The sequence below is a fragment of the Zootoca vivipara genome, chromosome 5 (assembly GCF_963506605.1).
Source record: "Zootoca vivipara chromosome 5, rZooViv1.1, whole genome shotgun sequence".
Taxonomy (NCBI): Eukaryota; Metazoa; Chordata; class Lepidosauria; order Squamata; family Lacertidae; genus Zootoca; species Zootoca vivipara.
The window spans coordinates 69,430,785-69,458,575 of NC_083280.1; the positions used below are offsets into that span (position 1 = coordinate 69,430,785).

General features: G+C 44.1%; 2 protein-coding genes across 2 annotated transcripts in view; both read left to right on the top strand.

Moving 5' to 3' along the window:
- ASCC1 (activating signal cointegrator 1 complex subunit 1) overlaps positions 1-13,382 on the top strand; it is a 55,698-nt gene extending 42,316 nt beyond the window's left edge. The window contains exon 10 of the mRNA XM_035137633.2: positions 10,035-13,382. Coding sequence (XP_034993524.1) covers positions 10,035-10,151 — 117 coding nt within the window. The 3' untranslated portion in view covers positions 10,152-13,382. The remainder of the gene's footprint in view (positions 1-10,034) is intronic.
- Positions 13,383-20,791: 7,409 nt separating this feature from the next.
- Positions 20,792-22,605, top strand: LOC132592167 (uncharacterized). The gene has a single exon (XM_060274897.1). It carries the CDS (start codon positions 21,709-21,711, stop codon positions 22,360-22,362), a length of 654 nt encoding a protein of 217 aa, XP_060130880.1. The 5' UTR covers positions 20,792-21,708; the 3' UTR covers positions 22,363-22,605.
- The last annotated feature ends 5,186 nt before the right edge of the window (positions 22,606-27,791 follow it).

The window sequence follows — 27,791 nt, forward strand, 5'->3', positions numbered from 1 at the left end:
TCGCTGGATAGCTAGCCTGTTGGATCAGGAGAAAAAAAAAACTGGTAGCCTCTTGAGGATGAAGCACAACCTATTCAAATAAAAGGCATTCTTATCACAGCATCATCCCAGTCAGCATTCTCAATGTGACAACCTGTCTTGCTCCAGAAGTGCAGGAGAAAGCTAGGATTTCCCAGCCTGGCCCTGGGAAGGCTTCTGTACCTTTTGTTTCATATAAGGGAGAATTTCGGCAAGTTTTGTAGTGACTGGAGATGCAATTGGACCCAGAAAAAACATACAAGATTGAGGGTGGGGGGGGGGAGAGAAAAGCTGAATGCAACAGATTCTTAGTAGTACACCAGATTTTAAAGAAAAAGAATTAAATACTCTTACAAATTATTCCTTTGGGATGATGACATTATTGGCTCCCTTTGCTATTCTAGGGAGACTATTCCTGAAATCTGTCAAGCTGTATTTTCAAGGTGGAAGGCCTTGATAAACCGGTAGGTTGTTTTGGAAGCCCTGCTATGGGAAGTAAGGAAAGAATGCCAGGCCTTCATTTTCTTCTTTTCATTTTGCCCCCCCCCCCAATGCTTTTTGTGAAACTCTGCAGCACATCCTAATCACAAAGCACCTGTGCCATAGCAGAAGTTTGTGTTCTTCATCTGGCTAGCATGCCTTTAAAAAGCCATTAGAAAGGAGCAGCAGGCTCATTTTGACAGAAGGTAGCGTTCATTTCGCTCTGGAGCAGAAGGTAGGGTCTTTTGCTCTGGAGAAGCACCAGCCTACCTGCTCTTTCAATGGTTGTAGTGCTGGAAAGCTTCTAGGTGCCATTAAATGGTGTAAGGTAATTACTAGGGTTGCAAAGTCTGGAGCCGCACACAGTCGGATACATGCTTTTTGTGCAATACCTAAGTGTTATTGAAAACATATTTCAAATGTGGAATGAAAAAATCTGAATCAACTAATTAACCCTCTATATTTGTTCCTTCGTCGTGATGGTTAGTTGTACTGTATGCAAACTTCTGTCTCCTGAGCCAGTAAAAGATCTGACTCAAGAAGCGTATCTTAAGAATTCCACTGAATGTTTGCATCCCAGTTAATATGGTTGTCTTTTATCTTAGTTGGGTAGTCGCCACAACTTGCCGCCTGAAGCATGGGCGTAGCCAGGATTCATGTTAGGTGGGGTCAGGCTTTATGTTGGGGGGGGGCAGAACCTCAATTAGTTAAGTATTTTTATTGATTTTTATTGACGCCCATGACCTGAAGCAGGCTTTGCTTTGGAAATATAGCAAAGAGGCCCTTTTGTTAGAAATAGTTGAATGATCTTGGAACATAAATCACTGAAGTGCTGCAAGTTTGTGGTTCTTGTTACCTTATAGAGACGGAAATACATTTTTCATATTATTTTTCATCTGTGTAATGTGGGAATGGTCAGGCTCTTTTCTGAAGTGTGTTTGGAATGCTATTGATTAGATTCATATCTGATCATTTCAAAACTATAACAACATGCACTTTTAGACATTTTCTGGCCATTTTTAACCCTTTTTTATCATTAGTATTTTTATAATACAGTACTAATGTGCTGTTGGGGGGGGAGGTGGCAACAGGTTCATTAACTCATTGTTTTACTAAATGTTCATTGACTGTATGTGGATGTCTTATTCCTTCCTGTTTCCTGTTTGGTGAAGCATTGCAATCTGGATCACCTGTGCAAATCAGTGTGTGCGCGAGAGAGAAAGCAAGCATGATGATGTGTAGAGGATCTTACCTTAAGGCTGGATTTAGGTGATTTTTAGATTCCTTCCACCTTCATGCCTTCTAGGAACTAAAATATCAGATTCATTCCATGTCGCAACGGAGGTTCATTAACAAGAGTTGTGTGGGACAGATGGCCAAAGCATACTGCGTCCATAGTTCCCATCTGCGTGCTAGCCAACTGAGATCCATTCCACATATTCATGAACTGTGAAATTCACTCCATTTATATCAATCAGTCTCCTTTGTTCTATCAATCACTTTGATTTATTTCCTACCTCTACAAGCATTCCCCCCCTTTCTTTCTCCCACAGTATCAATACCTGCCATCTCAGGATAGCATGTGTTTCTAAATCCATGTGGTTCCCAGAGGACTGCAGTAGAGGTTCTTTATTTATACTTGCAGTCTCCTCTTTGGTTTTAAACCAATCTTCTCCTTGCCAGAGACCTTGTAGTAGATACTCATTTCTGCCAAAAAAAGACTGAACAAGAGCTGCAGGCCAATACAACAAACATTGTCTTCTTTGATAAATTATCGTATGCTTGATGGGTGAGCTACTTACAGCTTATTTCCCTCTAGCTTGTGCTGGTATTAAGGTTCTGATTTAGTCAAAGTCTGAAAGATTATAATAATTTGCACTTTAAGTAATATTTTCCACAAAGACAGGCTATAAAGAGCATGGGTTTAACTAGATAGTTCTTCTAAGCCATGGGACCAATTTATTTCCAATTTAGGTCATTTTATACTTGTTTAGGGTAGGATTATTAATTTTTTTGTGGATAATTTCAAGAGAAGCTGTCTGAGGGCTTGGTACTCTCCTGTATTTTGTGATTCAGGCTAGGCACTTGAGTAGATAAAAGTTTGTGAAGCCAAGGGCTCCAGAATGCCTGTTATAAAGTGTATACTGTATTTAGTGGTTGTCACTGAAAATTTCAAAGTCTCCAGGTAGAAAACTAGGGAGAGTTATGATACGTCAGACAAGAACTGAGCAAAGTTACTTTCTAATATTATCTGCATGATAGATGCAGAGCATGTATTGCTCTTTAAGACTGTAGTCAAATAATGTAATCCTGAGTGTAATCCCAAACTCTCTACCAGTCTGTACCTGTTTGAATGTAGCTGAAGTCAAGCCTTCCCACTTCTTCATCATTGCAGCTGAGAGCGAATTAATATGTGTACAGTATGGTGAATTTGCCCCATTTTAAGCATACACTTGGAATCATAGAGTTGGAAGAGACCACAAGGGCCATCCAGTCCAACCCCCTGCCAAGCAGGAAACACCATCAAAGCATTCTTGACATATGGCTGTCAAGCCTCTGCTTAAAGACCTCAAAGAAGGAGACTCCACCACACTCCTTGGCAGCAAATTCCACTGCCGAACAGCTCTTACTGTCAGGAAGTTCTTCCTAATGTTTAGGTGGAATCTTCTTTCTTGTAGTTTGAATCCATTGCTCCGAGTCCACTTCTCTGGAGCAGCAGAAAACAACCTTTCTCCCTCCTCTATATGACATCCTTTTATATATTTGAACATGGCTATCATATCACCCCTTAACCTTCTCTTCTCCAGGCTAAACATACCCAGCTTCCTAAGCCGTTCCTCATAAGGCATCGTTTCCAGGCCTGGCTTTGACCAATTTGGTTGCTCTCCTCTGGACACATTTGTGGGGGAGAGAGATGGTAGGCGACCTCTTTCCCTGCTAAAAATGATGTCGTGAACTTCGCTGCTCCGAAATAAGTGTGAATTTTGTCTTCAGAGAGGAGTGGACGTGGAAACAATCCCAATGGAATCCTTTGGTAGGGATTTTTTATCTCCTCTGGGGAAAACTGGGTGCTGCAGATGTGATAAAGGAAAAGGCAGTCACCACAAACATTTCCTGTTGATGGAGTGCCCTTAGAACTCCATCCTTGGAGTGCCCTTAGAACTCCATCCTTGGAGTTAAGCTGAGATAATCATATGTTTAGGTCCTTTTCTGTGGGCGGGTCAGGATGGGACCAGTTTAGGCAGCTTGGCTTGCCTGAGAAGGAAACTGAGGGGGTGGGTATGGGTGTGTCGTCTCTGCTCCACCAGCACCAGAAGTCTGACTATGTCCCTGGTTGCTCTTACTGTATATCCTATCTGACCTTGTATCCAAGGCTAAGAACTATCAACCTCAGGGGTATATTTAGATTTGGGGCTGATACCACACAACGTAGCTGCTTTGTATCACCTGCAACAGGAGTCAGCAAACTTTTTCAGCAGCGGGCCGGTCCACTGTCGCTCAGACCTTGTGGGGGGCTGGACTATATTTTGAAAAAAATATATGAATGAATTCCTATACCCTACAAATAACCCAGAGATGCATTTTAAATAAAAGGACACATTCTACTCATGTAAAAACATGTTGATTCCCGGACAGTCCGTGGGCCAGATTTAGAAGGCAATTGGGCCGCATCCGGCCCCCGGGCCTTAGTTTGGGAACCCCTGACCTACAAGGCATCTGATTCCTTTAACAGCTCTTTCCCCCCCCCATCTTCTGATGCTTAAAACATTCTTCCCTTCAGGCTGAGTCCTTAGCCTCCCACAAGGTGGCTGGGAGTATCTGGTTATGTCAATAAACTGTACGGGCGGCTAAGGACCTGTTATTTCTCTTGCCAGCCTACTTGTGCGGATTCACAAAGGACAGTTTTGTACCATTAATCTCCTTATCCTTAGGCGGTGCGTTATATCAGGGGTGGCCAACTTCCAAGAGACAGCGATCTACTCACAGAGTTAAAAACTGGAAGTGATCTACCCTCCTTTTTGGGGTTCAGGTCAAAGTTGTTGAGCTTTTTTTTTAAGAAGGAAAGCCCTGTTTTGTTGTTGAGCTTCTGTAGGGAAGAAAGCGATTGTGAGCTTTTTTATTTGGAAGGAAAGCCCTGTTTTTTGTGGTTCAGGTCATTTTAGGGGTGCAGGGCAAAGATGTTGAGCTTTTTTTAGGGCAGCCAAAGTTTTCTAGCTTCTTTGGGGGGAGCCACTGATCTACCGGTAATCTACCACAGACGTCCAGTGATCTACCGGTAGATCACGATCTACCTGTTGGACATGCCTGCTTTATATGGTTGATATTTTTCAGTGAATGGATTCCCTACAGACTGACTGCACGTGTGTATTCATTTCCGGGTGAATGTGTGCGTCTCATCCTCTGATACTGCTTCTCTTTGTTGGTAGATTTTTAACGGCAGAGCATTGCAGTGAGTTGTTCCCATGGTATTGAAGTATTGAAATTCTCTGCAGAACTGCTAGGTTTTCCTTTCCTTTCCTTTTTTAATTAATTCCAAATGGTCCTTTTGGCCTTGCCACTTGAGGCAAGAGCAAAGCTTTTGGAACTGATCAATACCTGTGACAGTAACAGTGAAATCCAGGCCAGGCTGCCCAAAGCGCAGAGCAGAGAGATTACGTGAAGGAGGTTTTAAATACAGTCCCTCTGCTTCCCCTTCCTCTCTTCTGGCTGTATTTGTCATCCTGCTGCCCAGCACCTTTTCAGCCAAATCTATTAATGTTTCTCATGCTTGCTGTGTTCATGACAGGTGATTTAAAAGCAGTAGTTTGTGCTGGCATGTCCAGGTTTTCATAAATGGAGCTGCAGTGCTGCTCTGCTGGTAGCCTGGTGTATATTAGCCCTGTGATTGATTGTAGCTATTCCCAGGTTTGGAAACAGAAGTGGTGCATCGCATTTTGGGGGAAAGTAGCCGAAAGGAAACTGCAGGAACCGAGCAGACGAAAAAGGGGGTGTTTCACTCATTCTGCCCAAAGCAAAATATACCGAGCACGTTTATGGAAGCCTCACTTTAAAGTATTCTTAAAACTATAGTTAAAATATATTTGAAAATTTTAATTTTATTAATCCTGTTTATAACCCACACAAGACCATGGGTTCAGGGTGGCCTACAGCAGTTTCATCTCTGTCTTCAAAAGGCCTACAATCATAAGTAAAGTTTGGGTGGCTTGAGAATACAAAGGAGGGCAAACGAAAGATCATCCAGTTTGCTAACGTTTTTACTTGCTGGGTCCCTTTACCTTTACTAACTCCCCTTAATCTGAAATAATGTAAGCAAAACCAGGACAGGTGTGGCACCTTTCGAAAACTAATTGATTATGTCATAGGTTTCCATGGCCCAGAGTCAACTTCATCAGATGTGAAGTAGAAGGCGGCTCTATTAAACCTAAGCTCAGGGGGCAGGGTGACGGGACCCCTTTTTCAAAGCAAGAAATTAACATTGCAATATCAGAGACCTTTTGCTACCATCTGTGCTCTCAAGAGCCTCTTTCCTAGCTGTGCTTTGAGAGGGACCTTATGCCCTTTGGACTACGCTATTGCCCTCATCTGCCTACTCTTGGTCTCCAGCGGCTGCAGTCACTTGAGGCCTGAGGGAATAAAGTGAGGTAATAAAAGTAGGAGGCTTGATGTGAAAGCGGGAAGAGAAAAGGCTATGACTGTTCCTTAAATATTGCACTATGCTCATGATTAATGTACAGCTAGTACCTTTCCAGAAAAATCAATTGTTCTAGTAAAGTTCACTGTGGGAAAGTGCTATTTTCTGTCCCTTTTTTAAAAAACATGTTGAAGTAGCACCCCACTTTGGGAACAGGTGGCTATTTTAAATAAGTGTATCCTTTTTGTTGTTGTTGTCTTACCGGTGCATTATTGCCGCAAGCCACATGTTTCCCCTTACCCTTTCTTGAGCGATAGGGCTGCTGTGGGGCTTTTTAGTTTAGACAAAAGGTGACATGATAGAAGTTTATAAAATCATAGCATGGCATGGAGGAAGTGGATCATAATATTAGAAATTGCAGGCACCAGTGAAGCTTAGTGAAACTAGGGAATTCAGTTCCACATGAGGCAGTGATGGCTACCAACTTGGATGGCTTTGAAAGAGGGTTTGACAGATTCATGGACGATAGGACTTTCAGTGGTTCCTACGGTAGCCACAATGGCTATTTCCTGTCTCCATTGTCAAAGGCAATATGCTTCTGAATACCAGTTGCTGGAAACCACGAGGGGGGGGGGATGCTCTTGCACTTAGTTTCTCTCTCTCTCTCTCTCTCTCTCTGTGTGTGTGTGTGTGTGTGCACAAAGTGTGTTTGTTTGTGTGTGTATGTGTGTATACATATATACAGTGCTTTTTTCTAGAAAAATAGGTGCTGGTACTCAACATGAAGTTGTTACAGTAAGTGCTACACTTTTTAACAACAAAAAGAGGTGCAGGTACTGCGTATTCTTGAGTACCCCTTGAAAAGAGTGTGTGTGCATGAGCTTATTTTCAAATAAAAACTGCCTATATGGTAAGAGAGAGCTTGCTTTTGTTATCTCAAATAGATACTTGCAATATCCTGTATATGCATTTTGCTTCCTGTGCTAGCTTGTCTTGAGGCACATAATCCCCTTAGAAGTTAAAGCTTCAACATTCCGCCCCCGCCACTGCAAATAAATACTTCAATATTCCTCACTTTCAAAACATCTTCAGGCTCACAAACAATCTGACAGTAACAATTTCCTGTTGTGTAGGCAGTGCAGGGAGCATCCTGTTTGCTGAGTAAGCAAAAAGGTAGGATTATGAGGACATGTGGGAGCTACTTATTGAAAATATATGGAAAATAAAAAACAGGTGTAGTCTTAAAATCCCACTTCTGGCCACTGAACTCAAAGCCTATGCCCTGTCAAAATTGCTGTAGTCTTCAAAAAATATTCTCTTAATATTGTGCTCTGTCAAACTGGATTTTAATTTAAAAACAAACCCCCAACACACACCATTATTAGTTCTTATATATGAGAAATGTATATCTTGATTGCAGAAACATAAGATTTTGGAGCCTCATTATAGATTCATGTTTATAATTGCATAGGGCTTTTCAATTCTCCTTTTTTACCCTGTGCTTTAAACATGAAATCAAAACTTATTTTTAAAGTTTTCGATAAAACGTATTCTTGCTAGGCTTAACAAGAAGTGATAAAAGGATAAGTCTCATTATCCAAATATTGATTTTCCTAGAATCTTGATTATTTCAAAGTAATTTTTGGCCTCCTCCTGTGTAGTTAGTTGCATGTCCTTTTTAAAACGTAACTCCACTTCCAGCAGTTGTTGTGGCAATCTTATAGCAATTCAGGTTTTCAGGACCAGCTCCCAGACCAAAGGCGGAGGACACTGAGGGCCACAATCCCTTCTTGGCATGCTTCAAGGGCCCACATGCCAATGTTGGGCGGGGCCAGAACCAAAATAGTGTGTAGCAACAAATGTAAATTCTACTCTTTACGCAGTAGGTGACTTTCTACACTGACACTCAACTCTGTCCTCCATCCAGGCAACCAGAAAAAGAGTCAAGGAGGGGCCAAAGTAGGGACAGTGGGGTTTATTGCAATTCTCATTTGCTACTTTGTTCTCTAAAGTTCTTGGGTGGAAGAAGTATCTGAAAATAAAAGCTAGATTTATAGTTTAAGAACCTTTGGTTTGTTTCCAAGACTCCATACTTAGAGACTCAAGATTTTGAAATTCCTTCTGCCTACCACCCTATTAGATCCCGCAATGTATTCTGCCCGGCCAACCAGATCAATTTAAGTCCCTGTCTTTGCTTCTGCCCATCCCCATCCATATATTTGCAGCGAGATTGACAGTACAGCAGGGGGGCCAGTCAGTTGCAGCTTGCCTTGAAGTGTCTTCATCTTTGAGCAGTACAGTACTGTACTGTATATGTCTCTCCCTCAAGCTCCCCTAGCAAAGTCTTATGGTGTCAGATGCCCCACCCACTTGAGCAAATCCTGATTTACATAAGAGGGTCATGGAACATAAAATAAATGGCCAACATCAGTGAAGAAGTGGTTTAAGATAAACCGTACCAGGGAGAGTTCAGTACATTTCTGGAAAGAAGTGAAATATATTACATTATGCCTGCCAAGTAAATTTTTGAATTTCAGTGCTTTCACACAGAAGAATCAATGCATTGTCAGCTCGGGGTGAGCAGGGCTTAATGAAGCTGTAGATTTTTTCAAAGCCCTTGGGAGTCTTTAATGGCCAGAAGAGTTGTATGTGCCCATGTTGAGCTGAGGTCTGTAGGGACAGATATAAAATGCAGAAGAAGTCAGATGGAGTGTGGGTTTTTAAGGCCTCCATGATGGGGGAGCTAAGCTACTCAGCCCTTGTTGACCCTTGGCACAGCAGCATTAAACCGAATTTGAAATTAGTGTATATGTTGAAAAGGTTTTCCATAGGCATTTTAAGGCAGAGCAATTTCCTGCTTCTTAATGGAATGGAGAAAAGCACTTGAATGTGATGTTTCTTCAAAGCAATATTACTGGCTTCCCTTTGTAATATATTCTGATGTAATTTCATCTGTCTCCTGTATAGTGTTAATCATGGGAGCAGCTTTCTCCTGAACTAGGTTGCAGGAGTGGTGTGTGTGTGTGTGTGTGTGTGTGTTTAAGTGCCCTTGAAAGACTTCATTGAAGGAATTGGGTCAAAGAGCCTTTTGTTCCGGTTCACTCTTCTTATCTTGGAACAAAAGCGCCGAGGGTGTCTCCTTTCAGTATGCAGTTTGATAACCTGCATTAATTAAATGAACTCAGTTTATTTATCATGGACGTTACAAAGTAGCTCTCACCAAAGAAAGCCTCGTTTAACCTAGTTCATGAACTACTGGCGATGACCATTTTACGTGGGGCTGTTGTTTCTCCACCCAGCATTCCACGCTCTATTACGCCCCAGCCCACCCCTGTTCTGCCTTCTTCCAGGTCCAAAAGGACCTGCACATCGGCAATCACATGTCAATTAGATGCACCTAAAATGGTCACCGCCTGTATTATATTCAGGCCTAACTGAAGAATGAAGACTAAGGGTTAAACTATAATTACACCTCTTCCTTCCATATCTTCTGTGATACCACTATATACCAACAAAGAGAGGCAGTAACATCTTTTTATGAAATTTACTGGGAACTTGGTCATTGAGCTCATATTGGGTGATGAAGGAGCAGCGCTCACATTCCAATCTGTGGGGAGCCCAGGGAAGCAAGCAAAAGTTTGTCTGAAGGGCTGATTCCACTTTTATGTTTCCCTTTGTGTTTTACTGAGGCAAGTGTAAACAAGGTTTGTGAAATGTCAGGAACAGAGATGGCCAACTGTTGGGCCAGAGGCCAGATACAATCTGTGATGCTATTATATCTGGCTTCTTACTGTCCTGCAAAAAAATCAAAGTTTTTCAAAAATATCGTTTGTAGTTTCACTCATAAGAAATATGACCACTCGCTTCTAGGGATCTTTCATGGTTTCCATCTCGTTTCTTTCAGCTCTTTGAGAACTTCTGCTTCGGAGAAGTGCAGCTGAATTCAGTTTACCTCTCTCAGAGATTCTCCACAGATAGCTCTGGTTACTATGCAACATCTGGGCAGTTAAATTTCTCCTGAAGTAGAGACCAATGCCCCAACAGAATCACATCAGAACTGCACAATGAAGAAGAAGAAGAAGAAGAAGAAGAAGAAGAAGAAGAAGAAGAAGAAGAAGAAGAAGAAGAAGAAGAATTAAATGGATCCTGTTGATGGGCCAGGATCATTCTGTCCTCCCTAATAAGATATTTTGGTTGGTTGGTTCTTTTATTGAAGAATAGGTGCTGGTTACAGATGAAATAATACCTTCTGCATGTAACAGGCTTTCAGTTAGTTGTAAATAAATTAATCAAGGTTACCAATCCTTTTTTTGTTTACTAGCTTACCTTTGAACACATAGCTAATGGTAGTTATTACTCATGGATTGCCCTAAGAATCGATGGTTTCAGTTTACAAAAGCTCCCATCTTCAGTTGCCTAGAAGGGGTTCTTACTGCATGTCCGGGTGGGCTGCAAGTAACTCTTTTCATCTCTGAAATGGTCACTGTAATTCAGAGAGCACAATCGATGCAAAGCGACATTTTTTCCGTACGAGGGGCCAGCTTTTACCACGTGGACAACACCCTGGATGATTCTGCTTACATGGTGGTGAAAAATCACACCCAGCAGCATGATAATGCTTGCTTATTTCCTTGTGTTGGCCACCAAGGGCAGTAGGCATGATGTGTTTGCTTGTGTGCAGCTCTTAAAAACATTTACAAGCTGTTGTGTATGAGTTCTAGAGTTATTTCATCTCATAACAAAAGGAAGGGAACAAGAGGATATAAGGAGCAACAGTGAGAAGTGAAACGGTAGATGGAAGGGAAGGCAAAAGCAAATACAAGCATCCTAGTAATATCTGAAATATTATTCCCCATATTACTGAATGCTTGGAGTAAATTTTGGAAGATCTAACCCAGTCTTAATGACTGATAGCCATACACTGGGCAAAAGATGCATTGCAGGGAGTTGGACTAGATGCCTCTCGTGGTCCCTTCCAACTCTACAATTCTGTTTTTTTATTTGGTTGACAGTAATTGATTTGGGACTGAATCATGCTGCTTATTTTTGTACTGGCAAGAAATGTCCAATTAGACTCCGTATCCCTGCCCTGTGAATGTTACAAAACAGTTTTCTAGAAATTCTGCTAAAGAGAATAAATGTACGCCTGCCAATTTTTAGAATGCAGGAGATATGGCATACATTTTCCTGTTTGTCACTTGGGGGAATCATCCTCACTGTCCACATCCAGTCATACTAGCAGCACAATCGTTTTCTGAGGGTGGGCTGGGCTTTGTTGTTGACCAACCCAACCAAGACCTGTTTCCTTGCATTAGCATCTCAGGATGTCCTATTGTGGCTTTTTTAAAAAAACAAACAAACACCCAGTGGCATATGGGAACACAGATAGGCTGTCAGTCTGTCTAAGTATTATCTTCTCTCACTGTCAGTGGCTCTTCAGTATCTAGCAATGTAGGAAGCTGCCTTAGAGTCCTACCACTGGTCCATCGACACCGGCTGGTGGTGGCTTTTCATGATTTCAGACAGGATTCTCTTCCAGCCCTGCCTGAAGCTGCCGCGGATTGAAGCTGGGACCTTCCGCAGGTAAAGCAGACCTACGGACTATTCTCAAAGATTCCTTCCATCCCTACCTGCAGATGGAGATTGAAGCTAGGATCTTTTGCATGCATTATGGCCCTTCTCCCAACAGCAGGCAGAGTGAAACTCTTTTTGTGGCATATGAATAACTACGAACCATTTTAATGATTACTCTTAAAATATGCAACTCCTGCGTTCCCTATTCACTCCTTGGCTGCCTGATGTCATCGCTTTCGTTCTTCAGCTATCAAGAATCTCTTCTGAGGCTCTTAAGACTTGACTTTGCCAGTCACCTCGAAGAGCACAGGTAGTTCATTGGAGGTCTGATCCTGAGTGCTCTTCTCCTCCACACAGCAATTTTCAGCACCTTTTGAGAGGTACTCTGCTTGCCCAAATACAGGCCCCTTTGCTTCTTCCTTTACCCAGAACAAAAGCAGAGGGAGGTGGGGTTGGGGTTTTTTTTTTTGTTCCACTCGCTCACAAAAGCCAGACATCTCTTCTGCAGCAGAAAGAAAAGAAGTACATCTGAAAGCTTCTTGACATATTCTTATTTTTAACAACAGTAACCAAGAAGCTGTTTATGCACTTAGCAATACACTTCATGCTGAATATTAGAGCCCGAAAAAGGAGACGAGTACTATTTTTATTCTTTGTCTGCAGTTCCCTCCTAGAAGCTTTTCCAATAAATTTTCTTTCCTGACCAGTTTTGTCCTTTATCGTCTAACATTGATTTCCCCCCTAGCTGCTTGTTGGTTATTGAGGTTGACATTAATATGGCTGGGTTTGATTATGCAGGGCCAGATTCTGCCATTCTCATTGTTCATGAGAGTAGTTCTTTCTGGGTACTACCAACAGTACCAAATGGGCCAGCCTGAAGCTTGACAAATCTTTTTCAGTGCTACAGATTAAGTAGTATAGCACTGAATTTCGGTGCAAACCCACTATAATATAGTTAATTACTTAGGAGGTCAAGGCCTAAACTCGGAGAACACAATTTATTTTAAATGAGATTGGAAAGGGTTTCTTTGTATGTACTTTTTCTTTTTTTGAATATATATATATATATTTAATAAGTTTGTTCCTTTATAATGTATGAAGTATAATTAATTCAGCAACACTGGATTAAGTTGGTACATAAAATTCACAGCAGAGAGAAGCAGATCTGGAATTAATTTCTATGAAGCTGAGTAGTAGTCATGTGGACCTGTTTAAGGGCAAGCTGATTGATGAATATATTTTTTAGTTTTGTAGCGAGTTATTTTAGATACATCTGTTTTGAAAGCTGTCCTCAGCAGAACCTTGGCAGTTAGCTAATGCAATACACACAGCTTATAAATGCTTAGCACTGGGGATACCTGAGGTGCCTCATCACAAGTCCTATCAAAATTCTTACATTGCAGGTAGGTGTTCTAATACAAACGTTTGGACTCAGCACATCACAAAGATAATGACTATGTACCAGCATCGCTTGAGACCTCTTTCTGAAGACGACTGGGAAGTCTATCCAAATAGCCATCTAACTCTAACCCACCTCGAATAAATGGACATACAATCTATTCCAGCCTTCCTTCCAGCTGTGTTGGCTGGGAATAATTGGTGCAGCACTGCAGTAGTCCAACACATCTGGGGCACCAAGTTGAGCAACGCTGGTCTATGCTGTTGGTGAAGGCAAATTGTGATCACAAGAGCTGGTGGCAGAGCATCGTCAGTGTTCAATGACTACAGAAGCTTGTGTTTCTTGACGCTGGCTTAAGTCTTAAGATTTGGGAAAGGTTTCTCTCCCCCCCCCCCCGCCCCCAATCTGCTGGTTAGTACAGTATGCAAACCTACACGTAGGGTGTGTATTATTGCAGTGAGAGAGAAGTGGCTTACATTTTGCAACGAACACAAGTCCTTGCATTTCTACTGGATTGACTATGCTTTTGTTAAATGTTTGAAGGACATTCACATGTTTCAAAGCAAGGAGTGACTATACCGCTGGGAACTTTGGCCAATTGTGGTAGCTGGGAAATCGTCGGCCACATGTTTACAGATGTAAGCATCCTTTAAAAATTGTGAGCTGCAAAAATGAGGATCTGTCTTGAGTGTTGAAACGTGTAACAGCACTGAAAGAAACACAAGCACAAAGTCCAGTCTTATTTGAGCTTAATGGAGCTGGTGCACAATAGACACTTTTAAGAGCCTTTTAAAATTAAAATTACTAAAAATGTGAGGTTTTGGACATTAGCACACCTCAAATAGGTGCTGGCAAGGGGTTGCAAGGCATCCCAAAGGGAGGAAGGGGTGGAGAGAGAAGAGAACCCTGTGTCAAAGATGTCTAAGCAAGGTGACCTCACAAGGTATACCACCAAAAGCCCTGAATAACAGGATCAAGACAGACAGCAACATGGAATGTGCACCTCCATTTGCCTCTGTCAAACTTTAAACTGTAAGCCCAGTTGAGCAGGGGCATGTCCTCTTATGCAAAGTGCCATACACATTGAAGATGCTACATTAATGTATATTTTTAGTCGGAGCACACAGTACAGATGTATCGGGGTACAGAAGTATAGGAGCCTTAATTACGAAACCTTTCTGGCAGCCACAGGGTTTTGTGAGACACTGCACCAAAATCTACAAGGAGCAAGCGAATCAAAACATTGCTCTGTTAACCACTGGATCTGCTGCCCAAGGCAAGTTTAAAAACCTCTGCGTTGTGTTCTAAGCAGTCCTTATTTCTGAGTCATTGTGTTGAGCACTGTAGCATTAGCTGACTGAAGCCATTGATTTGTGCCCTGCACAAAAGACAAGCCCAGCTGACGGGGTCAACACTTCAGAAACATTAAGAACTGGGCTCATCGGGCTGCAGTCGCATAGCCACTTGACATCTGACAAGTTGCTCCATGCAGGCAATCTAAGCACACCTCTGCCTCTCTCTGCTTGCAACTGGCTCTGGCTGAAATTTCTGAGCACAGCATTTTGACTTGGGAATTTTCTCTCCCCCCCCCCCCCCCGCCCTGCCGCCCCTTGACAGACAGCTTGGCACTGCGCTTTGACAAAGCACCATCATTCGCAGAGCAATACAGCCGAATTGATTCTGCTGCTCATGTTGCCCTGCTTTATCCATCCCTTGTGATTCTAGCTGGAAATTACAGGGTTATTCTTACCGTAAAGCCTTTCATCTTGATGGCCACTTTGAAATTGCATCCCTTACTTGAAAATGATACCGTGTGTGCCCGAGATTGCATATATTTTTTTTGCATCTCAGATCCCAAACATCCAGGACCTGCTCGTGAATAATGCCTTCTGCGTACTTTTTCTATCTCTTTCTCCCTATCTGGAATAGAAGGAAGCTTTGCCAACAATGGTGTCTGAGCTGGAGATAAATACTGCTTGAATTTTCTGGTTTTATTTTATCTTTGCTTTTGGCTACATTCTCAAAACACAAACAAAAGCTATGTGCATGAACTGTGTCTAGATGGCTCTTCCTTGCTGCATAGACCTGGAGCCTTCTGAATCCTGTTGCCATCTGAGTTCCTATCTGTAATATGCGTTGCTTAAAAGAAGGTTACATGATGTGCCATCTGCACACAGACCATAAATAAGATAGATGGAGCAGTTTAGGATGGGCTGTGTTTGATCAGATTATGTGTGGCTTTTAGTAGATCAAGTCTCTGTATGCCTCATAGAACAAATATGACTGGCAAATGGAAAAGACATGTGACCAGCGGTGGCTGAGTTTCCAAATACAAAGGCAGCTCTCAGGATTTTAGGAGCGCCTTTTTGCATTCATCAACAAAATGCTCTCTGACTGTAATCGTGGCACAAATACCTAGGATTGCAAGAAACCAGGATTTCTTTATTACGTTTATATTCTGCCTTTCCTCCAAGGAGCTCAAGGCAGCATACACACATCTCCCATGCCATTCTATCTTTACAACAACCCTGTGAGGTAGGCTAGGTTGAGAGAGAGTGATTGGCCCAAGGTCACCCAGGGAGCTTTTTGGCTAAATGGTGATTTGAACTTAGTTCTTCAGTCTAACACTCATAGTCACTATATGGCACTGAATCTTTTGTATCTTTAAGGGCATCCTGGCCCTTTACATGCATAGCCTGATGTTATGTATGATTACTTATTTTTGAAACAAAGTAAACAAAATTCCTTACAGCAGCACCTTAAAGACCAACTAAGTTTTTTATTTTGGTATGAGCTTTCGTGTGCATGCACACTTCTTCAGATACACTGAAATAGAAGTCCCCAGACGCTTAAATGTAGAGAAAGAGTAGGGAGGGGGTATCACTCAGAAGGGTGGGAAATGGGTGATTGACTGACTGATAGCTGTTGACGACAGTAAACGACTGCAAATGGTCTTGCATGAAAAAGCAAGGGGCGAGAAGGCTGAAGATCGCTTTATCATGTATAATGAGATAAGAATCCAACGTCTCTGTTCAAACCAGGTCTTTCCATGGTTTTAAGCATGGTGATAAGTTGTAATTTGTTGTTGTTTAGTCGTTTAGTCGTGTCCGACTCTTCGTGACCCCATGAACCATAGCACGCCAGGCACTCCAGTCTTCCACTGCCTCCCGCAGTTTGGTCAGACTCATGTTCGTAGCTTCGAGAACACTGTCCAACCATCTCATCCTCTGTCGTCCCCTTCTCCTTGCCCTCCATCTTTCCCAACATCAGGGTCTTTTCCAGGGAGTCTTCTCTTCTCATGCCAAAGTATTGGAGCCTCAGCTTCACGATCTGTCCTTCCAGTGAGCACTCAGGGCTGATTTCCTTCAGAATGGATAGGTTTGATCTTCTTGCAGTCCATGGGACTCTTGTAATTACCTACTTATTTTTGGTGAGTTAAATGGGTCTTCCTTCTAAGTTAGTCTGCATGGGGTTTTATCTCTATTTCCCCCAGAAAGCACCCTCCTGTCTGTCTGTTTCTCTCCCTCCCTCTCCCTCCCTCTCCCTCCCTCTCCCTCTCTCTCTCTCTCTCTCTCTCTCTCTCTCTCTCTCTCTCTCTCTCTCTCTCTCACACACACACACACACACACACACACAGAGAGAGAGAGAGAGAGAGAGATTTTTTGCCTCCTCACCTGCATAATTAAAGTTTTGTGTGCAAACAACTGCAAGTTATGGCTGTAATGAACGGATGGTGTGAAATAGTTCAGATCACATCACTGCATTTATTGGCTTCAACAGAAAACCGTTCTTTTCTAGTTCATAATCCTGCATATTTGCACGTCAGAGCGTGGTGCCCGGTTTATAGATTATGACTTTGGAGCCAACAAGCTTTGGCTCCATTTAAGACCCTCAGCAGTCCACTCTGTGTAAATAGCAGCATCTTAAACCAAGTTAAGTTGCACGGCTAGCAATGTGTCACATGATACTTAATCGTGCCTCTCTTGCCAGCGGAACAGATGGCTGATGCATTTCTGTAATGAACGTGGTGCCGCAAAGGCATTGTCTGCAAACTTATAGCCACATGTGGCTTATTCATAAATCAGGCAACCTAGGTTGAATCCACTAAGGTACTAATTCTGCACTTCATTTACTAATTTAATAGGTCTAGTACTCACTGAGGTGCTAAACCTCTGTCTGGGCTGCACTACTCCAGACAGGGACTCCTATGATGGAGTGCTTTCCATTTAAATCTCTTCCTAGATTTTTTATTTTTTTTAAAAAAGGGATGGAGACTGTGGGGTGGGCTGGAAAATAAGACTTAACACTTACAAGCTACTTTACATTTGGTATATAACACTGAAAAGGCTAGTCAACTGAGTTCAAGAAATAAGGATCTCTTACTTATGTGTGAGTAGATCAGCTATGACGTAGACATCTTTGGGGAATGAGCATTTAGCACTATCTCTGACTTAGCTCACTGGAAGGACAGATCGTGAAGCTGAGGCTCCAATACTTTGGCCACCTCATGAGAAGAGAAGAATCCTTGGAAAATACCCTGATGTGGGGAAAGATTGAGGGCACTAGGAGAAGGGGACGACAGAGGACGAGATGGTTGGACAGTGTTCGCGAAGCTGCGAACATGAGTTTGACCAAACTGCGGGAGGCAGTGCAAGACAGGAGTGCCTGGCGTGCTCTGGTCCATGGGGTCACGAAGAGTCGGACACGACTAAACGACTAAACAACAACAACTGACTTAGCACAATTGGTGCAACTAGAACCATCATTTTCTCTGTTGTCTTGAAGACTCCCCTCTAACCTGCAATGACAGTTTCTTCTTAAATGTGTTATACTAGTGACAGGCAGGAAGGAAATAGCTGAGACCCCCCAGATATAGGTATAAGTTCAACCAATACAACAACAACAACAACAACAACAATTTGGAAACTTTGTCCTGCTATATATTTACAGTATTGGGCTGGGATTTTTTTCTATAATTTTTAATTATCTGAAAAACAGGGATAACATGGTAGATTGCCTAGGACAGGGGTGGACTCAACACCCCATGCTATTTGTCATGTTGCCTGGGCCTGATAGGAGTACTCCCCCCAACCCCACCCCGGCTAGGGAGACAGCCATACAAGAACTTTTTAATGGTCTCTGATTATTTCCATATATCAATAATAGGATTTCTAAATTTCAGCTTCCCCTATCACATTTTGGAATGACTCTTCATCTGATCCATGGAAATAATCACATATCTCTTATGTCCTGGCTGCTGCTTCTTTGGATGATAACTCACGTGATGTAAAAACACACTCTCTAGTTTTTGTTTAATGTCTGTTCGGTTATACCCACCTGTACTCTTCATGTGCAATGTTCACAGATATAGATAGATAGATAGATAGATAGATAGATAGATAGATAGGGTGGCCCACTGTGGCTTATACTGTAGTTTCCAGCAGTTGGTTATCAGCAGGTCAAGACAGTGAAAAGCATGTGCGTCAACACTTGAAATGGTTTCAACATCCCTGCATAGTCCAATGATTAAATGCCCTACTGATATTCCTTGAAGCTCTCTATCAAAAATGATTGGCCAGGAAAAGGTATGGGAGAGCTCATTTGTATCCTGTTCTTGGAGGGTTTTCTGAAAAGAGAAACCATAGCTCTTTGTCTGCTTTCCCAATTTAGAGTGGACGAATCCTTGACTATGGGCTTGGAGGTTCTTGAGGGGGGTGGGTTTGGGTAGAAGAGCTGGAAAGATACTGTCTTAAGCATGCACAGCGTTAGAAGATTGAAGTGTTGGCTCCCTCCCCCCCCTTACTCCTATGCATGCTTACTGGGAAGTAATTCCAACCGTGTTCAATGGTGTTTATTTCCAGATAGGCGTGCACAGGGTTGCAGCATGAGTCTGTCAAGACTGTAAAATCCCTGCACAGGAAGAACCGGGACTGATTGGCTTCGTTGCTGCAAAAGTAAGGAAGTCTCACTGTAGACTTGCAACATCAAATTCTGCTAAGTGGTTGAACCCGTAAGTGATACGCTAGACAGTGCACTTAATTGCCCAGTATAGTAGCAGCATAGAACGGGGAGGGTGGACATCTGGTGAGGTAGAGGGTAGTTTTTATCGCTATTGTTTCAATTGACAGGTTCTACAACTATTCAGGTCAGCAAGAGTAGCTGCATTTAATAATCTGAGTACAGTATGCATTTTGGAAGTGAGGGGAGTCAATGTTGTGGACATGATCCTGCCGCAGTTAAGCACTTTCAGTTCCCACTTCTTATTTCAGAAAGAAAGTCCAGGACTTGCATAACTCTCTCCTGTCAAGAACAATGGCCTACCAAATGGGTGCCCCCTCCCCACTTTTAAAATGTGTCCAGATATTCTGATAAGGTGTTTGGTATAGGCCGGATCCTTTGTATGATCTCACTGTTGCTACATTGGTTGCTTGGGTGAGAGCAAATAGGTTAGGATCCCTCAAGACACCAGATTGTACGGAATCCAGCAGTTTCCAGTTGGGGAACAGGGGTTTGAAGTAAAAGCAGTCGGGCTTGAAATGTTTAGTTATCACATTTGGCCAAGTCGTTACAAACAGCTGCAATCCTGCGGTATCATATAGCTAGGAAGTAGGGGAAAACATGGGTGTGGGAGAAACATTATCTGATGTGACCTGAGGGGTTAAAAGCCTTTCCTGTAAAGCCACTCTAGCTGCAGGGAGCCTTTTTGGGGGGAGTTAAATTAAGGTGTAAAGTGTGAATGCAACAAACAGCTATATCAAGTGATGCCATCTGGGCAGCGCCCCCAAACACAGTGGGGTTGGCTTAGTACATATTGCAGGAAGTGGAAATAATACACATTACTAACGGTCCCAATATGGCCATGAAGTCCAAAAGCTAATATTACCTACGGGCATCACTGTGTGTGTCCCTTTGGGTACACTTGAGCTCGCTACAGCTCCCTGTTGAGTGCCAAGCCTATGGCAGGCCAATACATTTTGTGTGACACAACCCCTTAAGGGATGGAGAGACTCCCCTACGAAGAAAGGCTGCAGCATTGGGGACTTTTTAGGCAAGTAAGAGGCAACATGACACAAGTTTATAAAACTATGCACAGGACACAGGAAAAAAAGCACTTTCTCTCTCTCAATGCCAGCACTGGTGGTGGGCATTCAGTGAAGCTGAATGATGGAAGATGCAGGGCAGATAAAGGAAACTGCTTCCTAATGCAGCGCATAGCTAATCTATGAAACTCAGTTCCTCAGGAAGTAGTGGTAACCAACAACCTACATGGCTTTCAAAGAGGAGTGGACAAATTCACAGAGGGGAGAGCAATCGATGGCTGCTAGCCGTGATGCGAAGCTCTGTCTCCACAGCTGGAAGCAGTATGATGTTTTGGAAAACCAGTTGCTGGAAACCACAGGTTCTTGTGCTTGGGTTCTGGTGGGCCGCTGTGACAACAGGATGTTGGCCTAGAGGGGGTATTGGCCTGATCCAGCAGCATCTTCTGATGTTCTTACCTGTCCTATAGCTTTAAAAGAAACTGCTGTCTGTCTGCCCAACCTGCTCAGAGTTCTGTATAACCCTGAAGGCTTAGATGCCTTCGATCACAATAAGCTCCTCTTTCGTGTATATTTCTTATCCCTCTGGGACATGGGCGTAGCTTGGGGGGGGAGAAGGGCAGTGCCCCCCCAATCAAGTAAATAAATAAAAATGCTTAACTAAAAGTAGAGATTGTGAAAAGATTTTGACAGGTTTTTCTGAGCACTTGGTGTCAAAAGAAAGCAATTTAAAACAACGGTTGTGGAGACATTTCTTCTTCTTTTTTAATAAATATTTTTATTAGGTTTTTGCATACATTCCATGCGTCATTTAACATTCCTTCACATCTTATATAATCTTTTTGGACTTTCCTCAGCCACGTCTAAAGATTTCCAATCATCCTAACTTCTTCTTGTACTCCATAATTCACTATTACTTTAAAAAACAATGACCAATTTTACTTTCTTATGTTCGGTTGTGGAGACATTTCATTCCCCATCTGCTAGACAGAGCCAGACAGAGAATGATGACAGGTGGGTCTACCCCACCCGGCCAACATAAATCTTGGCTACGCCCAAATTGGCCACAGCTACGGAACCAAAAAGCTGTGGGGTCCCTGCTCATAAAAATAATCTAGGACCCCCCCTCCCAAGGTCTTTCTTGTGCTATGCACTGTCATTATTAGTCAATGGCCACACTGTGTTGCCCTTTACAAATTAGGCAGAAGTCGAAGAGACCGGTGCATTCCGAGTCCATACTTCCCCCCCCTCCCCTCCCGGTTCTCTCCAACCCCCTTCCGTCGGGGGTGGGCTTCTTTTAACAGGTATGATGATGTCAAATGTGATGCTGATGCTCCAGTGACTTAAGCCTGCCTCTTTTGGCGCAGACTCCGTAATCCTCCCGGTGGCTCCCAGGCAGCGCCGGGCTTCGCAGAAGTAGTGCATCTCCTAACCGGGTCACATTTCAGCGGGGATCCAGCCGCCCTTCTCTCCCTCCGAGCCGGGAGAGAGATCAGAGGAGGAAGAGGAAGAAGGAGACTCACTAATCGCTTTGCGGCGAGCGAGGGAGCCACCGCCTCGCAGGCAAGATGAGAGCCCCAGGCTGTTGTCTGGTGCCGCTGCTGCTGGCCCTCGCCTTGGCGGAAGGGGACGGCAAGGCGGGCAAAGAAGGCGACAATCCCGGCAATTTCATGGAGGACGAGCAATGGCTGTCTTCCATCTCCCAGTACAGCGGCAAGATCAAGCACTGGAACCGCTTCCGAGACGTGAGTCCGGATGGAGAGCCCATGCATGATTTATTTTATTTTATTTTTTACCTCGTAGCATACAAATTCCTCCGCCCCTCTAGCATCCAGGGCAACCCGGGAGTGGGGAAGGGAGGGAACCCGGGGGTGCATGTGCAACGGAGCGATTGGCAGCCTGCAACAATTGCTGCTGCTGCCGCTGTCGAGGATGTAGGTGCAGGCATGGCGTGGAGGAGGCGGTGGCGGGTTGAGGCGGCTCCTCTTGCAGCGCCAACCCGCGTGCAGGTGGCGCGCCGGGAGCCGCCAAGAGCAATCGCCAGTTGCAGCAGCAGCTGTACGCGGAGCAACCGTTGCAAAGGCTTGGGGGGCTCCCAGTGGCTGGTGCACTTGGAGCAGGAAAGCTGGGTGGGTAGGTGGGGAATCTGCACCCGATTCTTTGCACAGCGGCTGTCGAGCAAAAAAGCGGGGTTGCCTGGGAGAGCTGAAGTTGCACTGTAGGTCTCGATTCTTTATTTTAAAACGATCGGGTTAGAGCAAGTGGGATTTGGATGCCCGGCTGTAGCTTTTGCAGCCTTGGGGTTTAATTCCTGTTACGCGCACAAACACACACCCTCGAGTTTGCTTGGGCGCAGAGCCCCGTCGGAACTCCAGTTTCTTTCAGACGCGGCCAGGCGGAGACCCGCCCTTGCGAACTCCGACGAGCCTTGTGGCGGAGGAGCCGTTTGCTGCAAGGCACGCCACGCAGCGTGTGTTTGTTCCAGCCTGGCACCTCGTCTTCTCGCTTCCTGCTCAGTTTGCCACCTTGTGCAAAATTTCTTTGCTATATATTTAAGGTCCTGGAACAGTAAACGCAGGGTGGAGTTGGGACGGGGCGGGTGGATCGGTTGGTCTTTCTAGTTACTGCAGTGTTGGAGCGGGCACACTTCACTCGCCGCTCCCCCCCTTCTTTTTTTTTACGGCTGACGCCGGCGAAATCGGACATCAACGAAAGGACAGAGAAAATTGAGGGAGGGGGAATAGTAGATGCAAAGGGAAACGGAGCCACATTATACAGGTGTGCAAACTAAGCAGAAGAGGGAAATCTGCCTGGCGGTGCAATCCTGACTAGTCTACTCGGAAGCAAGCCGCCTTGAGCTCAATAGGACTTACTCCTAGGTCATTTGGGTGTGTAGGATTGCAACCCCAGCCTCCCTTGTTCTACCACAACTACCGGTACCCACACATAGAAGATTTCTGAGAAATAAATGTGCCTAGTGACTGTTTATGATGGCCACTAGGGAACAGAGAAGCTTCATCTTAAACCCAGATGGCAGATACAGGTCCTCCTTTTTCCAGAGTAAGGGGGGGTGAGGTTCTGGGGTGCTGCTGCTACTGAGGTTGCTCATCTGGCACCAGCTATCAGCAAGAGAGAACAAGGAATGAGTTGGCTTACAAGGAATGAGTTGGCCAAAACTGAGAGGGATTCATTTTCTACAGATTCTTGGGATCCAATACAGGTCAAGGCTCATGTGCTTTTTTAAAAAAATAGGCACATAGAGAGAATTTTGGCAGGTGCAGCTTTTCCTATCTCCAAGCAGCACCGTAGCGGCAAGCCACACCTGCCGGAACTGCTGCATCCTGCCTGGAAAAAAGGGGGAGATTTTGGAGCTTGGACTTCCATTGGCAACGGAAAGTGTGTTTCTGCCCATGTCCAGAGCTTCCGTCTTCTTACTAGGTTGCTGACTTCCATGGCGGGTTGTTGTGAACCCAGACTGGGTTTGGATCAAGCTGCCTTCTATCGGAGAGAATTAAATCTGGATAAATGGACTCAGGCTCACAAACGCTGAGTTTGGTGAGGTTTGCTCCCAACTAAGCCTATGTAGGATTTGGACTGACGGCTGCTTTTGCTGAGCAGGCTCATGCAGCAAGCTCTCTGGAGTATGTGGCTGTAGATTTCCTTTTGAAAGCCCCTTCGTCTGTTCTCTGCTGTTGGGACAATGGGTGGATAAAGCTCTAGTTTTTGCTCATCATGCAACCAGATGGGCAAGTCTCCCCCTGCCCGCCCTGCTCTTTTAAGATTTATTCTGTGAGGTCCACACTAAATAAAAGTCGAAAGAGAGGAGATCCCCAGGGAGACCAATATTTGTGGGGTGGGAGGAAAGGGGGTTCATTTATATAGTTCTCCTTTTTAAAATCAATTGACCAGAAGATCACACCACAGCCACTCATGTGCTCTCCACCCCTCCCTGTTTGAATAGATCTGCTTTTGGTTTAGTCCTCCCTGTGCCTCATCAGTAAAACGGTGCCAGTTTTCATGGGGACTAGGCAACCGTACCAATGAAACAAAGGATAAATGAAATAGACTGATGTCTAGGCTTACAATTGTTTTTAACTGCTGTGCCTTTTAAGGGTGGCCCCCACCTGCAGAATTTTACCAGGTGACACTACCTGCTATTTGCTTGCTTGCCAGGTAAAGCTTTTGCTGCTTGCTTTGTGCATGCCCAGGCAGGTGATAAAGAGGAAGAAGCAGGTCCAGTCAAGAAAAGAAATAATGCTACTGTAGTCTCACTGCTGACTCCCCCCCCCTATTTTGCAGCGTAAAGTTTAAATCCTGCATTTAGAAAGGGAAAAATAAACACATTTCCATGGGCAAGGTACAACAAGAGCACTTAATTCGGACGAGTTTGCCCTCAAAACATTTGTTAAAAAACCTTAGTTTTATTCACCATCGGGTGGTAAAATGATGGTTTCCCCCTCCTCCAAGAGCCACACATATGACCTCTAGTAGCAGAGGTTGCAAGCACTTGTGGAGTGCAAGGGGGTGGAAAAAGAACTCTTTGCACCCTGCTTGTGGTCTTGGTTGAACATGGTAGAAACAAGAACTACTGTAACTAACACCACACTGGGACATGCAGGCCTTTCATCTGGTTCACACATGCACAATTCATGCTTGTGAGTGGGGTTCTCTGAGGGGAACCTGCAGAATGGCTTCTTACACTTCCACAAACCTCTGCTTCCCCTCTCCTCCCGCAGACATTCTGATTCCCCTCGCTTCTTTCTCAGCGGCCCCCATTATGGCTAAAATTATTTCGGCACTCGCTAGCTGAGCTTGCCATTGGAGGGATGCTAGTGATTCTAGGGAGTGCTAGTTAATTCCGGGTTAATTGTTCCCAGGGAAAAGTCTTGCGAGCTCGCCAACGTGGGCACATGCTTTTCCGACATAGCCCCTCCGACATCTGGTTTGGTCTACAGTATTTCAAAAACCCACCAAGGAGGCTGGGAAGATGTCTGGTCAGCTGATGGGAAGGGAGGTTTTGGAAGCAGCTACGGTTTCATCTAATGGCTGTTCCATCAGAAGGAAAAGCAATTTGATTAAGCAATAAAACTCAGAAAGCCTGGCTTTTGCCCTCTTGACATCTTCTGAAGAGCCACTTACAGTTCTTCCCACTACCCCCCTGGAAGATTTACTAGCAAAGGCTAGTAAATACTGTAAAGGGTAGGATTGACACACACGCGCACACACACACACACACACACACACACACACACACACGCTCTATCTCCACAAAGACATGCTGCAATCTGAGCAGATTGGCTTTGGCCAGGAACAATGCATTTGCAAAGGATTATGAACGCACGTCCCCTCCGCCCCCTGCCAGATTGTCTTTGAGTCAGTAAATGCACAGCCAGCCTCCCATTCTGCGGGTCTGTGCCTATAAAACATAGAACACTAGAAACTTGGGGGTCACTCAATGACATTGATTGGCAGCTGATTCCGGATGGGCAAAAGAAAGTGTTTCTTCTTCTTCTTCATATAAACTGTGCTTAATTGATGGGCTGTGCGCCGACACAGGTTGTGACGATGGAGGCTGGCTTGGATGCTTTTAAAAGAAATAAGACAAATTTATGGAGCAGGGTGCTATCAAGGGCTATTAGCCACTGCTCAAAGATCGAGTCTCTTGTGTTCAGAGGCCGTATGGCTCTTGAGTACTGCTTGCTAGGAGTGGGGGCAACAGCATGAAAAAAATTGTTTTCCAGCCTTCCTGGTGGGCTTCGGCCTAGCAATTATTGGTAACAAGATGCTGGGCTAGTTGGACCTTTGCTTGGTCTGATCCAATGAGGCTTTTTTAATGTGTTTTTATGTTACACAGCAAACATACTTTGGCATAGTAAGGAATTGGGCAAGGGCACTTTTGTCCTGGCTGTTTTTGTATCCTTTCTTTGAAAGGTAGAGAGAGACAGGAAAAAACCCCCACATACAGTAATTATATGTGGAGACCTACTATAATGTAACAGTGTGATCCTTTACATGTCTACTACTCAGAAGCAAGTGTCACTGAGTTCAATGGAGCTTACTCCCAGGTAAGTGGGTCTAGGTTTGCAGATGTGAACCGGGTCCAATCAAAGCTCGCTGCTGCCAATAACTCTCTGACAGCCCACTCTCCCTGTTGCATCTGCAGTAGAAGGATAATCATTCTGACCCACCTTACAGGACCGTTGTGTCCAAAGGTTTATGAAAATAATACATGCAAAATGCCTTGAAAACCTGTAATGCTACATATTGTGATTTTATTGCAAAACACCACAATGTGTAAGGTGCATAAGTGAAAATACAGGGAGCTCGTTTGAAGTCTTGGTCGGCTTAACTTTGCATTATAGCAACTTGTTACATATCACCCTTGGTTTGAATATCTTGTCCGTCGTGTCTCCCTTTTGCATACATATTTTTTTTTACTGTTCATTAACTTGGAAACTTCACTTTAATGTGGGCCCACTCGTGAGTCCAGTGTCATTTTAGCAAAACCTCCTGATAACCATATTTAAAACTTTTGGAAGCTAGAGAAGGAAAACATGTTGTGCCTCTCCTAAAGAAAAAAAGAGCATAAGAAAATTAAGCTGATTCAGTAATTACTGAAGCCTGTGGTTTGATGCATATCAGTTTGGGGGTGATTTTCAATGATGCCAGGGAAAGTCAGCACATACATATGTATATATGCACAAGCATTCCTGATAACAGGGGATGTTACAGATGCTTTGGAAGTCAATTGGCTCTCAGCTTAGAAAATACTGTAATATCTGGTGCCTTGGCAACCCCACCCGATGTTTCCTCTAAGGAATGCAAAAGGAAATTACTCCCTCTTCCCCATCCTTTTAAAAACAACAAACCTGTCTAATGTGGCTGCATGTAGGATTGCAACAGCAGTGTATGCTGCGATGCAAAATAAAATCACTCTTCTCTCCCCACCCGACTCACGCAGACCCTTTAAATAGAGCACCTGCCTTTCAGCCAGCCCTATGTGCACTGTGCAGGATTGCAGCCACGGTGCATGCTGGTCTTTTTGAAGCAGCGCCTCGTTCCTCCATCCCACCGGTCTCACAGAGTTGTGAAATAGACACTATGCAGCTGCTCTGCATAGGACAGTCTATACTCTTTACCAATGCCATGTGTTGCAGCTCCTGAGGTATGCTAGGTTCCCAGGGATCCTTCTAAAATAGAAACAGGGCGGGAAATGTTTCCATGTTTGCGTGCCAACAAGGTGGGCCAAAGAAATAGTTTGGGGATACTCTGCCTTGTTATGGAATTTGGCGGGTTTGACATGAACGAGTGTGAAATGGGAGAACAGCGGGAGAGGTTTTGTTGGCAGTGGGACGAGTAATGCCTGTGCTACGTTCCACAAGACTGACACTCTCTCTCTCTCTCTCTCTCTCTCTCTCTCTCTCTCTCTGTGTGTGTGTGTGTGATGAATTAATTCATTAAAAGCACAGTTCCCAGCAGCCTTTAAAGGACCTGCCCATCAAGGACTTTGAGTCTTGGAACATGATTTATTGCTCTGCCTGAGCATGATAGGGCGGGTATTAATTAGGCCATAGCCAACAATTCAGTCACTCTGTTTTGATGCAGAGACTGCAGCCTTCTCCACTCTCAGAAGGGGTTGCACCTCTGTGTG

What these genes read in the sequence shown, in the direction of transcription:
- LOC132592167 (XM_060274897.1), top strand. Translation starts at nt 21,709, where the DNA reads ATGAGAGCCCCAGGCTGTTGTCTGGTGCCGCTGCTGCTGGCCCTCGCC.